At 35.4% G+C, this 14763-nt stretch overlaps 1 protein-coding gene across 2 annotated transcripts in view; it reads right to left on the bottom strand.

Annotated features, from left to right (window-relative positions):
• The window catches only part of MSH3 (mutS homolog 3), a 141119-nt gene that overhangs the window by 71254 nt on the left and 55102 nt on the right, over positions 1–14763 (bottom strand). For both annotated transcript variants that reach the window (XM_033110824.1, XM_033110825.1), the window contains exons 13-14: positions 7747–7879; positions 189–376 (exon numbers count right to left, since the gene is read on the bottom strand). In XM_033110824.1, coding sequence (XP_032966715.1) covers positions 189–376; positions 7747–7879 — 321 coding nt within the window. The remainder of the gene's footprint in view (positions 1–188; positions 377–7746; positions 7880–14763) is intronic.

Genomic DNA, 14763 nt, shown 5'->3' with positions numbered 1-14763 from the left:
ACAGCAAAGTGTTACTTTGAGCTGTAATATGAAGCCGTTAGTATCTAATTTCAATTCCTATTTCACACGCAACTTCTTCCATACTTCTAATGAACCTTAAGAATCCACACATAGAATGGCAAACGCATTAGGACAAGCAAATTCAAACGTTCACTGCTAGAAAAGAAAACTAAAGGACTGCTACTTACTTGGCAGCTTGTTCATTAAGTATCTTTAAGTAATGCTCCACCGGACTGAGGAGTTCAGGAATTTCTAAAATAAATGTCTGGAGCAAATCTGACTGAACGTGGGAATTAACAGCAGGTATTAAGGCTTGAAATTCTGACTCCAGGTGATAAAGGGTTTTGACCATCAAGAAGAACTCTTGAGTAGAACACTGAAAATAGAAATATTTATTATCTAAACAGCATACAATACATGAAAATAAAAGTTAATTAGTGGTCTTTTTAAAGATAGAATCAGAATAAAGGAAAATTTTAATTTATTATATAAACTAGTTAATTGAGATAAAGTACTGTTGATACCTTCTAACTGTTAAACTAACAATTTACTTTATAAAATAATAATTTAAAGCTATAACGTAAATAATTTGAGACAGATAGTAAAGTCAATTCTTGCTCATTGCTCATATTTTCTTCATTTTAAAATATATTCACCATATAGCAAAAATATAGTAAGCAGTGTCAAAAATATAAAGGACAATTCTGGGGAAATATCTGACATGTGAGAGAAAAAGGGCAAGATTCTCCCAAATATACCAAACTCTTACAAATTTTACATGGAAAAGATAAATAAGCCAAAGAATAATGTCTAAATGAACTAAATACGCAGTTCATAGAAAAATAATGTCCCGTGAGCACATGATTAACCCCACAATCAGGACAAACAAATTAAAAATACAGGAGAGCATTTTTCACTTATCAGAATGTCAAAGATATAAAAACTTGATAATAGCCAAGTAACACAGGGTGTTTAAAAAAAAACACTTTTATATATTATTAGTAGAGGGATAATCTTTTTGAAGAACAATTTGGCATATCTTCATAATAAAAAAGTGCACATACTCTTTGACTAAACAATTACACTTTTAATAATTAATTAAAAATATACTTTAACAAGTAGGGAATAATATGTATATGAATATAAAGTGTAATAATATTCAAAAGATGAATAAAAAACAAATATCAAGCAATTGCAATCTTATTAGGAAAAACTCATACAATGTAGTACTATAAAACAGTTTAAAAATTAAGACATCTGTTCACACTGATATGTACAGATTGATATGGAACTCCACAATTTTAACATATATTAAATATGTAGTATAAGTTTATACTATATACTATATATATATATACACAATAAAATTTCATTTTTAGTTCTTTAAATTATATATATTATTCTATAGAAATAAAAATATAAATAAAAAATTTATGAATGAGTACACATGTAACTTACTCTAGTTACCTGTGGGCAGTGAGTATGTGGGGGTAATAGAGGAAGACTTTTCACTCTTTATTTTATACGCTTGTAAACAGTTGTAATTTTTTAACATAAGCATGAATAATTTTTACATTGGAGCTTCTGAAAGAGAATGGCCTGAATATGTGCATTTGATTTCACTGTAATCTTGAAACTACAATCAAATAATGTTTTAAAAGGCATAAAACCACAAAAATAATTAGGAGAAAAGAAAACAGCAAAATATCTTAGAAGCTATAAAATAAAAAAGTAAGTGGAAATTGACTTAGAAGACTCAAGATATTTGAATCTTAAGCTGGCCCTGAAGAAAACTAGAATTATATAAGCCCAACTTGAATTATATAAGCATCCTACAAGACTCAGGAACCGGTGGCACAAATTATCTTTGATAGTGGAAGCTGGAAGCGGGAAGGGTAGAAAAGGATTGGTTGAAAATGATTTAAGAAGCAATTAAATCCCTCGATCTCCTGTTCCTCTTCATGCCACTGAGCAACCACCATTCTTCCACCCTACAGAGGACTAGTTGTATTCTCTGGGGAAGGTGAAACACAGACTACCTGAACCAGCTTCAGGCATAGTAAGGGATAAGGGTATCACCAAAAACAAGGGATTGAAGGAAAAGCTGCAAACTGAACGTTGAGATTCCCAGTTGTTAGCTCCCAGAACATTGTTAGCCAGTCAGGAAACTGAAGAGAGTCCCTGGGGAATCTCACAAGCCCAAGAGGAAAATTCTAAAGATACTACAGCAGGGTACCAATTCTAAAGAAACTATAAGGATACCAGTAAGTGGGCCAGCTAATTCATTCTATTGTTCACCTCATATTTTGCAAGTCACATTCAGCTACACAGACCTTTCTATCGGCATTTTAGTCCTCTACTCTTAAAAAATGATCAGGCATCAGATTAAAAAATTCTAATATGAAATGCAAAGACCAAAACAATCAATCAATCAATTAGTCAAATCTGAAGGGAATAGAACCTATACAGATAAAAGAAAACTTCTAAATAATAATAATATCCTCAGTTAAACAGAATATTGCAACCATGAAACAAAAATAGGATGCGATGGGGAAAATAAGAAATATTGAGAAAAGAAGAAGAAAACAAGAAATTCTAGAAATTGATTATGATATCGTGTTTCCCCGAAATAAGACCTAGCCGGACAATCAGCTCTAATGCGTCTTTTGGAGCAAAAATTAATGTAAGACCCAGTCTTATTTTACTATAAGATCCAGTCTTTAGTATAATATAATATAATATAATACCGGATCTTATATTAATTTTTACTCCAAAAGACGCATTAGAGCTGATTATCGGGTTAGGTCTTATTTTCGGGGAAACATGGTAGTAAAAATGAAAAATTCAACACAAAATGTATTAGATAAAAGTGATGAAATTTTCAAGAAGGTAAAGCAAAAGTATAGAGATGGAAAACAAAGAAGAAAGTTAGATAATCAGTCCAGAAGATTCAATCAATTCAAATAACAGACTTGCAGAAAGAAAAAAAAATTTTTTTTAAGTAATTCAGGAAAATTTCCCAGAACTTCAAGATTTAAGTTGCCAGATTGAAAGGACCCAATACATGAGTGAAAACAGAACCAAATTATGGCAAATCATGGTATTTTAGATCATTTAGGGACAAAGAGAAAATCTTCCCATTTCCAGAAGGAGGGGTGGGAAAAAAAGGGAAAAAAGAAGCCACACAAAGAATGAGGAATCAGAATGAGTTCAGATGGTTGAACAATAACAGTAGAAGCTAGCAAACAATGGAGTAACACAAAATTCTAAAGGAAAATCATTTATAACCTAGAATTTTATACCCAAACTACCAAAAAATGTAAGAGTAGAAAAGACACTTTCAGACATCAATGTTTCAAAACATCTACTTCCAATACCTTTTATCAGGACGTTTCTAGAAGATGTACTCCACACTCCACCAACATAAAGGAATAAACCAAGAGGAAGACATGGAATACAGAAAACAGAAGATTCAATTCAAGGGAAGAAAAGGAAACCTAAGAAGGAAGCTGTACAAAAGGTATAAAGGGCAACCAGTCCAGGTTAGATCACGTCAAAGGGCTCAAAATAATAAAATTAATAGAATATTTGATGAAAATAAATATTTTGAGATAGGACAATTTATGGTTTAGTTAGTAAGTACACATAGTAAGTAGCATATATAAAATGGATTAATGCTAATATCGTATTCTACAAAGATAATTATTAAGGAATGAAGTAAATTATGCAGAAAAATAAGAAGTTAGGTCCAACTTAACAAAAGTTGAGTTCAAAGTGTATCATGAAGCACCTCTTCTCCAGAAGGGCCACTGTATGTGTATGCTGGGTAAGATACATACCGGAAGCTGGACTGTTTGTATAAACATGGAGCTGAGAAGGTTTTGGCCAATAATCACTTAACGATACATTCTAACAAAAATGAAGAACTAAAAACAAACATTTTTAATATAATTTATGAATAATAACCTCTTGTAATTATTGTATTTGAGAGGCAAGAAAGGGATTACTTTTTCATGCTCAGACATGATGTAAAGTTTAAGTCAGCAACAGAAGCCGACTGAAAACCACAAATGCTTTGCAATCAAGTGCTGAGTGCCCAAGCAGGGTTGTTTTCAAGTTTCTTTATGTCAGTGAAGCTGGAAGAAAGCTGAGGACAAGGGTGAAGGAGCTGCTGCTGGAGTCACTCCTGTGCAGCCCCATTTCCGGCAGCAAACTTCTCTGTGGAAGAGCCTTAGAACAGGCTGACCTGCACAGGACTGGGAGACGCCCAGCCTAAGCTCCATACTGACTTTTGGGCTTCTACCAGTCTGGCTAAGAAACCATTCTCACCTACAAAATTCTGGAATCACTGTCCTTTCAACATTGAGTAAGTGCTATTATCCTTTAAATGTATTCACCAACCTTAGCAGTTATGCGTCACTTTCTTACAAAGCAGTTCTTGAGTAAAGTTAATTGGTTCCTGTGACTAGCACTATTTTCTAAGATTTGACATTAAAGTTCTATCAAAAGAAATGTTTATTTTATTTCAGTGTCAGCCTACTTGGGATCCTCTATTATTATCATCATAAAAAATACCTATTTGTGCCTATTCCATGGCACTTTCCACACAGCCATATGGTCTAGGCTTACCACTTTCACAACATCCAAACAGTGTTCCTTACCATTTTCTGAATTTCACATAATTGGCACAGTCTGTACCCAGGATATCACTCACCATTTGGTACATATAGAAGAAGCTTATTTAGCGTAATCTAATGATAAAGAACAGACATGGGTCTGCTGGTGGGTTCCAAGAGCCAGCTAACTAATCTATAAAAATTTGGTTTAAAGCATTTAGACTTTTTAATGGTTTGGTTTGTTACCATATCATTGCTAATTTTCACTTTTCAAACCAATCCTTAGGCACATTCTGTCTAAACATTAAAACAGCAACAAGGAGCAGCTTCTCAATGAGTCATAAGTTCCTCTGGTGAAGTATATTTTGAAATTCTAAAATAAAGGTCATTCTTGCTCAATATATTGGTTACTTTTAAAACGAATTAGATTCTCTACCGTATGATCTCACTTATATGTGGAATCTAAAAAAAAAAAAAAAGAAAGAAGAACTCATAGATACAGAGAACAGACTGGTGGTTGCCAGTGGCAGAAGTGGGTGAAGGGGGGAAAGATGATCAAAATGTAAAAATGCCCAGTTATAAAATAAATAAGGCATGGGGACGTAATGTACAGCATTGTGGTGACAGTTAATAACACTGTTATTGTATGTTTAAAAGTTGCGGAGAGAGTAGATCTTTCAAGTTCTCATCATAAAAGGGAACCCTCACACACTGTTGGTGGATTGTAAATTAGTGCAGCCACTATGGAACACAGTATGAAGGCTCCTCAAAGAATTAAAAATAGGATTACCATATGACCCAGCAATTCCACATCTAGGTAGTTATCTGAAGAAAATGAAAACACTAATTCAAAAAGGTATGTGCAACCCTCTGTTCACTGCAGCATTATTTACAATAGCCAGGTATGGAAGCAACCCAAGTGTCCATCAATAGATGATTGGCTAAAGAAGATATGATACACATATACACACACACACACGCACACACACACACACACACACACACAACGGAATATTACTCAGCAATAAAAAAAATGCAATCTTGCCATTTACGAAAACATGGGTGGACTCACAGGATATTATGCTAACTGAAATAAGTAAGAGAAAGACACATACTGTATGATTTCACTTATATATGGAATTTAAAAACACAAAACAAATGAACAAACAAATCCTAATAGAAACAGACTCGTAGAAACAGAGAACAAACTGATGATTGCCAGAGGAAAGAGAGGCAAGGGATGGGTGAAAAAGATGAAGGACAATAAGAGGTACAAACTTCTAGTTATTAAATAAATAAGCCATTGAGATGTAGTGTACAGCACAGGGAATATAGTCAGTAATACTGAGATAACTCCTTATGGTGACAGATAGTTACAACAAATCTTTATGCTATACATATACCTGAAACTAATATAAGGTTATATATCAATAAAAAAATTAATTAGATTCTGACCTTGAACCAGATTTTTAAAACTGTATAAATACACGAACCTTATGAAATACAAACATCGAAGTCAATTTTAAAGAGAGGCAACAGGCGTAACAGAAATCACAGCAGCATGGAATGATGCTGCCCTCCTGATGCCATGGATACTTTGACTAGCTCTTTTGATTTGCAATTGATAATTTTCCCAGCTTTGCTCCTATTTTCTCCTGAGAAAAACAAAAATCTCTGACATCTGTTAGTGAATCCTTTAAAATAGTAAAGGTGCTTGGAGATCTGTAGCTTGAAGGGAATAATATGCAGGGACTCTCAGGCACTGGGCCAAGGATACAAAATAACAAATAGATTGACATCTACTCTATAACCTCAAAAAAGTCAATCATAAAACTTTCAACTATCAGCACAGCCTCTGCTAGTGCCAGCCAAACAACAATCCACCAAAGTAATGCTACAACAGACACAACTGACCCCACAACCAACTCACACATTTTTTTTCCTAGGGATTAGTGTTCCCAATTCTGGCTTGTTCTTTGTTTTCAAATTTAGCTGAAGCACATGGAACAGTTACATAAGTCATCTTGGGCACTGCAAGTATTCTCAGAAGTACTTATCGTTCTAGTAAAACTCTGTTGGGGGAAAGGCCTAAAAACAGTAAAGACTAATGAAAAACTGATCATAACTAAAATTTAGGTTTGTAAAAATTGCTCTACAATAACATTAGGAAATGGGCAAGGATTTACATTTGGACAAAAAATAAAATTTGTTTATGTAGGGACAACCAGGAAAAACATGCAATGGCAGTCAAAACTACTTCATCAAAAATGGTAGCATCCAAAAGAGTAGCTACTAAAAACCCAGTCAAGGACTCTGGGTTAGATACTAATTTTGTCACCAGCAAGTTACACTCTCTCTCTCTCAGCAGCATTTTTGCTGAGGTAATGCAAGCTCCTGTAGCATTATATACAGACAGCAGTACGCATAATTTCCCATCAGTAAGCATGGCATTGGCTCAATCTCATTAAGTTTTTATAAGGAACAAAGGGTCTAACGTAAGTGCATGACTTCTGCAACAGGCGTAACAAAAGTTTATCAGCAATTATAAATACAACTAATTGATAGTTCTTTTAAATTTTAGCCATATTTTGAAGTATTTTCCTTCAAAAGTGTGAAAACCTTGTCTTGTTATTTTTATGACAAACTGTAAAGCTTAAATGATGAAGAGCAAAATAATGCTTTTAACTTACCTTCAATATCTAAACTTATTTACACATTGAGGCCACCACAAGTATTAGAGCAGATTTGTCCTCTAATTAAGTCAAATAAGCTGTTCTGAGTCAAAAGAAATCGCATCTCTTTTTAAAAGTAGCTAATCTAAGTAAATTTCCTGTTTTGATGATGGTCCACATTTTGAGGCTGAAACAGAATATCCTGTATTATAACAGAAGGGCCTTTACGTGTTGCTGTAGTTAACAGAAGTGGACAAACTTTACCTTTTATAATGCAAACTCTGGAGTAACCTTAATTTGTGAAATGAAAATTTCTGAGGATGCTCTTATGTTATCTGCAAGATTTTACAAAATAAAATAACAATAACAATAAAGCTCTGAAATGCTTTCCTATAGTATCTAGTGTCCTCATGCTGAGGAACATTACATTTAATAGATTTGATTTCTATCACACTTACTTTTTTGTGATAAATGCTACAGAGTCCTCTCTCTATGTCGGGCAATTTACGTAGATGATTTTCTATCTGACCAAACACACTGGATTCTGAATGAAGAACTTCAGATACAGCATCAAGTCGAGCATTTATTTCCCTGTAGAACAAAGGAATAGCACTCATCAGATATGTTATGAATTCAGAATGTAGACATTACTCTAAAGCCCAGCTCGTGATGCACAGCTTAGAAAAGCACAATGGAGACTAGACTCCTCCACATCTCTGGACCTTTCCTGACCCTCATGATTTGAATCAAAGAGCAGATACCATACAAGGAGAGTCAGGTGGGATAGACTGGCTCATCAGGTTTTCCTTTCTTCCTGGGCCATCACCCAGAATACATGTCCCAGCCTACCTTTAATTTAGGTATGGCCATATACCCACGTTCTAGCCAATGAAACATGGTAGGGTAGGAATCTACTCCTAGCCCATAAACATCTCCTGTGTGATCTTCCTCATTCACTCTCTTCCCCTTTGCCACCTGGATGTTGAGCTCAGGGCAATTTTGTTGACTCCATCAGTGTAGGTCAGCGAATGGAGCAAAGATTCGCTCCAATTACATATCCACTACCAACTGGAGTTTACATTAGCAAGAAATAAACTTTTATTGCATTTAAACCACTGAGATTGAGGATTTACTTGCTACAACTGCTTGCATTGCCTCGTTGCAACTAGATTTTCCTCTCTGAAATAGCTAACCTTCTCAGTCAAAAAAAACAATTCAGTTAAACAACTGTTTGATAAAAGACATGGTGGTGGCAGTGGCTGAATCAATGAACTCTTTGATTGAAATGGGATTAGACATACTGAGCAAAGACTGGGACTAGCTATAGAAAATCCAAAGGACATGACATCAGGAGACCGGGGAGACAAGGGTTGCAGAATTTTATCAATGACTGCACCCTGAGTGATAGACTACGTGGGAAGAAATGATGAGGCTCTGTCAACTAAAATGGAAACCTGACCGACTAAATGTGTCCTAAATGAGATTTGGCCCATCTAGTACCTATACACACCAAAGGCCTACACTAGGTATGACAGTTATATGTGGGATTAAAGACTGAGATAAGTAAACCTATCTAGTGGATAGTTAGGTCCTCAACAAATGGTTGTTGTTTTTTGTTTTTGAATGAATGAATGAACAAGCAAATGAAAGAATGAACTGACATTCAAGGGGAAAGCGAGACATCAGCTACTGAATACACATTTGTTTATCAAAGTTCTGTTGATATCACACACATTGAAGTGAAAGGGCAAACCTTACATCAGAATCCCGACTAGATGACTGTTAAATTGAGTACTTTGCAATTAACTGAGTGCTTTTATCTTTAGTATCCTTATACCTATCCTGTGAGGCCATGTCTGTTCATGATACAGGTACTAATTTCAGGTCTCATTCCTCTCCATTTATCTCCTGCAATCGGACAGGCATTTGGTTTAGCATGACACAGTAGAACAATCCAGAGCTTTGTAGACACCTAGACTGGCTTCTCCATTCTCAGAATTTAAGATTCTCTCTTAAATCCATCCATTTCTCTCCGTCTCTACTGCCATTATCCTAGTCTAAGTAAAAGAGCATTTCTCACAAAGACTACTAAAACAGCCTCCAAATTTTCCTCCCTACATCCACTTCTCTTTTTTCTAATCCATTCTTCACATTGTACCCTGAGAGGTCTTCCTAGAACCCAAATCTGTTTATGTCATACCTCTGCGTTAAGCTCATCAATGATTTGCTGTTAATCTTAGGTTAAAATTCTTCAAGGCAACTGATCCCTGCTTACCTCTCAAGTCTCACTTCAGACCACCTGTCACTCTCTTGCTTAGTCCAAGTTTCACTCTCTTGCTGAACTTTTTCCAGCATCTCGGTCACTGTAAATTCTCCACCATCAGGGCTTTCTAGTTTACTGCTCACTTGACCTTAAGACTCTTTTCCTCTTTCCTACCACCTATCAGCTCCACTTTGTTTGGCAAACTCCTAATCACCCTTCCTCTAAAAGGACTTTCTAGATGCATTAGACCAGATTTAATCCTTTGTCATTCTGTTTTTCTTTCTGTAGTGGAAATCATAATTGTGTTTACTTCTTCACTGCCTTTTCCACTAGACTGTAAGCTCATGAGAACAGAGATCCTATCTTCATTCCCACAGTTCTGAGACCACAATATATGTGCTCAATAAATAGCTGTGGAATTCAATTCAATTCCAAAGACTATACATAAAGTAAATCAAAATGAGACGGAAAAAAATACAAAATTAAATTTTCCTTGCATAGGACTGTTGTGATAAAATAAATCAATGTTTTACCCTAATGTTTACCCAAAATGTTATACAAATATAAAGTTGTATTTTAATAACTCATTCCTGCATAAATGAAAGATGACACCAACTGGAATAGATTACGATGGTGCTACAGATGGTATGAGGACAGATAAAAGAATGCCATCTGTGAACATGTAAGACAACTGACAAAGATAGCTAGTCTCTCAAAAATTATAAAGGTTATTGTTCAAGATTTGAAAAGACAAACGCAAAAGAGGTCAATAAAAACCCAAATCATACTTATGAAGTCCACCAGATTTTTTTAATAGACAAAAAACTGTAAATTTCTCAGAAAGAGACTGAAAAGGTTGTGCTAAGTTAGTTTGCAATCTGGGAAAATACGAAGGTATAGTGGCTTTTATTTTAGCCTAGTAACAGCGCAGGCAAAAGTATTTTCATTATGAATCATTCTGGTTTTAACCCAGCCTTCATTTGTTAGGGAGGTAGTAACTCAAAGTTAGTAATTTAGGCGGAGAAGGCCGATGCCCTCAGTTCAAATCCAGGCTCTACCATTTACCAGTTATCTAGCTTTGCCCCGCTTTCTCCATCTATAAATGAGATTAATAATGGTCCCTAACTCATAGAGCTGTTACAAGAATTCAATAAAATAATACATGTTAAGCACTTGGCACAATGCCTGGTACACAGTAACTGCTCAATACATGTTAACTGTTACCATCATCATTTTTATGATGATCATGATTGGCTTACAAAATTTGGTACACTCTACAAATAATACGGGGGAGGGAAGAAATAGTACCCAAAATATAATCTTGAAAATAACTGTGTGTGCACAGAACTTAAGACACAGACATGCAAAAAGGTATTTTGTGTAAAGTGAACAAGGAAGGATTACTCAAGAAAAGCTGGTTCTGGGAGCTCAAGTGCTAAATCTGACTGGTAGTAGTGGCTTGAAGTACTATGTTAAGACTGGTTAGTAGACTGCATTGAGAAAGAATGCCATAACCAATTATAGATGTTTAATACGGGCAGGGTGAAAGGGTGTGTGGTACTATTTACTACAAATCTCTCATCATTGGGGCAGTTACAATTCCCCTTATATCTCCTATAAACATATCAGAATGCAAAGGAATAAAAATGACTTCTAACCAAGCTTTTAAATAAAACAGTTTACATACCTTAGAACTGTTGTTTAATTAGCAGGAATAAGACGACTTTCCAAATAACTATAATAAAACAATATGTCAGACCGCTAGAGTAGAGAACAATTACTTTGCTGCAATCAATGAGAGATTTGATGATTGTTGACAGTCAACAAAACTGGAGAAAGCACTGTCAATTAGATGATAAAGATACTATTCCAAGATACCCTATAGAATTCTACAGCTGATCTTACAATATGATACATTCTAAATGAATGAAAAGGCACCTGAGTCATTTCATTCCAGATGACAAAAAACAATGGACTTGAGGTTCTGGGGATGACAAAGATTCTTCTTTACCACCAAACCCCAAGGACTACATGTGGGTGTCACTGGTGTCCTTCACATTTGAACTGGGTGATGACGTTAGTATTTGTTGTATGTGGCTATCACTCAGAGACGCAGTGTGTGACCTACAGCTCTTGCCGTTGTATGGACATGTCACTGAGTCTGTACCTGCTGGATACTATTCATGGAGATACCTCTATAATTCTAACACAAGGTTATTTAGAGGGGAGGGGAAGTTAAAATACAAATTGATGGGGACAGGTTGGGTTTTTTGTTGTTCGTTCTAATTTTTCCTGAATGGTTTGCTCTAAAGACAGATGCTATAAAATGAATAAATGAAATGTAGACATTAACACATTGGTCCTGAGACATGGCTCAACCAACTACCTGAACAGATTTCTAGTAGAAACATGAATCATAAGTCCTTTCCTAGGGCCTAAGCATTATTACTTGAATCTATCTGGCTTTGCCTTTCACATACACCATTCATTCCGTTACTGAGTGCTTTCAAAGTACAAATTGTAGAAGGAGTGGAAGATAGAGGGTAGTTGATAGCAGAAGCAAGAAAAGTAAGCACAGACCTGGTCATGCGAGTAATGCAGAGTACATACCGTGTTTCCCTGAAAATAAGACCTAGCCAGACAATCGGCTCTAATGCATCTTTCGGAGCAAAAATTAATATAAGACCCAGTCTTATTTTACTATAATATAAGACTCGGTATAACATAACATAACATAACATAACATAACATAACATAACATAACATAACATCACACCCAGTCTTATTTTAGTATAAGACCGGGTCTTATGTAATATAACACAATGTAATGTAACATAATATAATACAGGGTCTTATATTAATTTTTGGTCCAAAAGACGCATTAGAGCTGATTGTCTGGCTAGGGCTTATTTTCGGGGAAACAGGGTAGGGGCTTTGACTTTATCCTGAGAGCAATGGGAGCCAGTGGCTAATGTTTAAAAGGACAGAAGAACAGTGGTAAGAAGCCTGGCTAGAAAGCTGTATCAGTCATCCAGAGGAATGATCTGAACTTAGGTAGAGGAAATAGGAATGAAAAGAGCCCGTGGGTTCAAGAGATATTACGGACGTAAAATTAATTAAGAGTTGTGATAAAGAAGGGAGGGAAAAGAAGGAATAACTTGGGTAACGAGATGCACTATGATGCCATCCACAAGTCTCACGCTCAAAACCTACAGATCGTGAAAGAAAGATTTTATTTTATTTATGAAGTTACACTCTAAAGAGCTATTCTACATATCTACCTTGTTGCAAATTGTAAATCATCCAAGGAGCTTTTAAGGATTTTTATTACTTGTGTTCTAATGAGGCACCATTTTTACCAATAGACAACTCACCCTTTCAGAATATTAAATAGAACACTTTTCTGACAGCTACTCTCCATTACTAGTACAGGCTACAACCTGAGTCTTTGAAAAGAACATGACAAGATTTCTGCTTTTGGTAATGGTGGAAATGGGTAATTTCAGACCATCATCCCCACTGAGAACAATTTCAAATGTCAAACGAAACACAAAAACATGTTCATAAAAGCGTCAAAGAACTAACAAAATGGTAAGGAATAACTATACCAAAATCTAAAAGAAAGCAAGAGCCCAGAGAAATAATGCAGCAGTAAAAGCTACTTTTGCACTGAAGAGGTATGCCAGAAGAATCTGCTGTAAAAATGAGCTGACCTCATAGGAAAGGTAAACTTGCAGTCTGAGTTGGCATCATTTGAATGCACTAAAACATGTCAAACACTGAACTTGAATTAAGATGGTCCCAAACTGGTACTGCCACCAGGATTCCGGCAGAAGCAAGTAACAATCCTCTCTAGGAGAAAGCACCTTCATCCTAGCCCTCACATTATTCTTAAAAATATATTTCCAAGTACCAAAACCAGTACACAAAATGAAGTCAGGTGAGTAAGAATCAACAGAAATAACAGACAATAAAAACAGACATACAAACTACCAAGCTCCGGAGGAAGGGGAAGCCTGAATGATTAAAAATACTTAATTAATCCAAAAGAAATCACCAAAAGGGAGTAAATGAAGCACAGAACAGGTGGGGAAATTAGAAATCAAATCAGTTATGTAATTTCATTGTTTTATAGGTGATCTTTCTTTGCTCTCTAAGATTATCTCTGATTTAATGTCATGTGATTTAACAAAACATGGATTTGTTTGTTTTCTACTGCACTTTGGATTCATAGTGTTTCTAAACATAAGGATTCACATCTTTCATGAAATATGACAAATTTTCATCCTTTATTATCTGTTTAAATACTGTCTTTCTTTCTATTCTAATTTTCTTCTACTGGAAATTTGATGAGGATTATGTTAGAACACCTAATACTCAACTTGTTTTTCAATCTTATATCTTTGAGCATATTACTGCCTCTCTGTGCTACACTGTAACTAATTTCTTCAAATATTATCCTGCATTTCAGTTATTGAGTCTATTCCTGTTTAACCCACCCACTGTTACTAGAAGTTATATGTGGTTCTTTTCTAAAATCAAACTGAACTCTTTTGATGGTATTTTTGTTCTGTGCTCATGTTTTTTGTTTTGTTTTGCATTTCCTTAACTTGGTGGTTTGATATTTATCTTTATACCTGGAGGTCTTGATATTCTAATTCTGTTATAATTTCTGCTGACTCACACTCATGGTTACTTGTTTCCCTATGTTTTTTGTAATTATGGTTTGTGAAAGCTCTTATGGAAGAGTTTTCTATTCAGGATTCTAGGAGGCCTAGATTGACAAAAGAAGGATTTGCATTTGCTTCCACTAGGAACACTAAAGTACAATGGGACCATTTTAAATAAATTTCACAACTTGGAAATTGCCAGACCACACAGATAGTACAAATTGGAATAGCAAACCTGAGTGAGGGTAGGTCTATGGTTAAGAATATTTGGAAACTTTTCCCCCTTATGAGACTAGGCCATAACAGATATATTTCTTTGTCCCTCTCTTTACTGAGATTATGATCATCTGAGTGTCTCACATTACTATAGGTTCCCCAACTTCAACAGACACAAGGCCTTCACTTCTGTTTCCCAAAAGGCTTTTTAAAACCCAGTCCTTTTGATTACCAACATCTGCAAAGGCCATAGGGGCAGCTGCAACACCAGCGTCAACTCACTGCCATTTCTAGCTTCAGGAACCAAAGGAAAGCCAGACTGACCA

This window comes from Rhinolophus ferrumequinum, chromosome 7 (genome assembly GCF_004115265.2).
Source record: "Rhinolophus ferrumequinum isolate MPI-CBG mRhiFer1 chromosome 7, mRhiFer1_v1.p, whole genome shotgun sequence".
Taxonomy (NCBI): domain Eukaryota; kingdom Metazoa; phylum Chordata; class Mammalia; order Chiroptera; family Rhinolophidae; genus Rhinolophus; species Rhinolophus ferrumequinum.
Note: the sequence above shows the minus strand (reverse complement) of the source record. Positions and strands in the feature narration are given on the sequence as shown.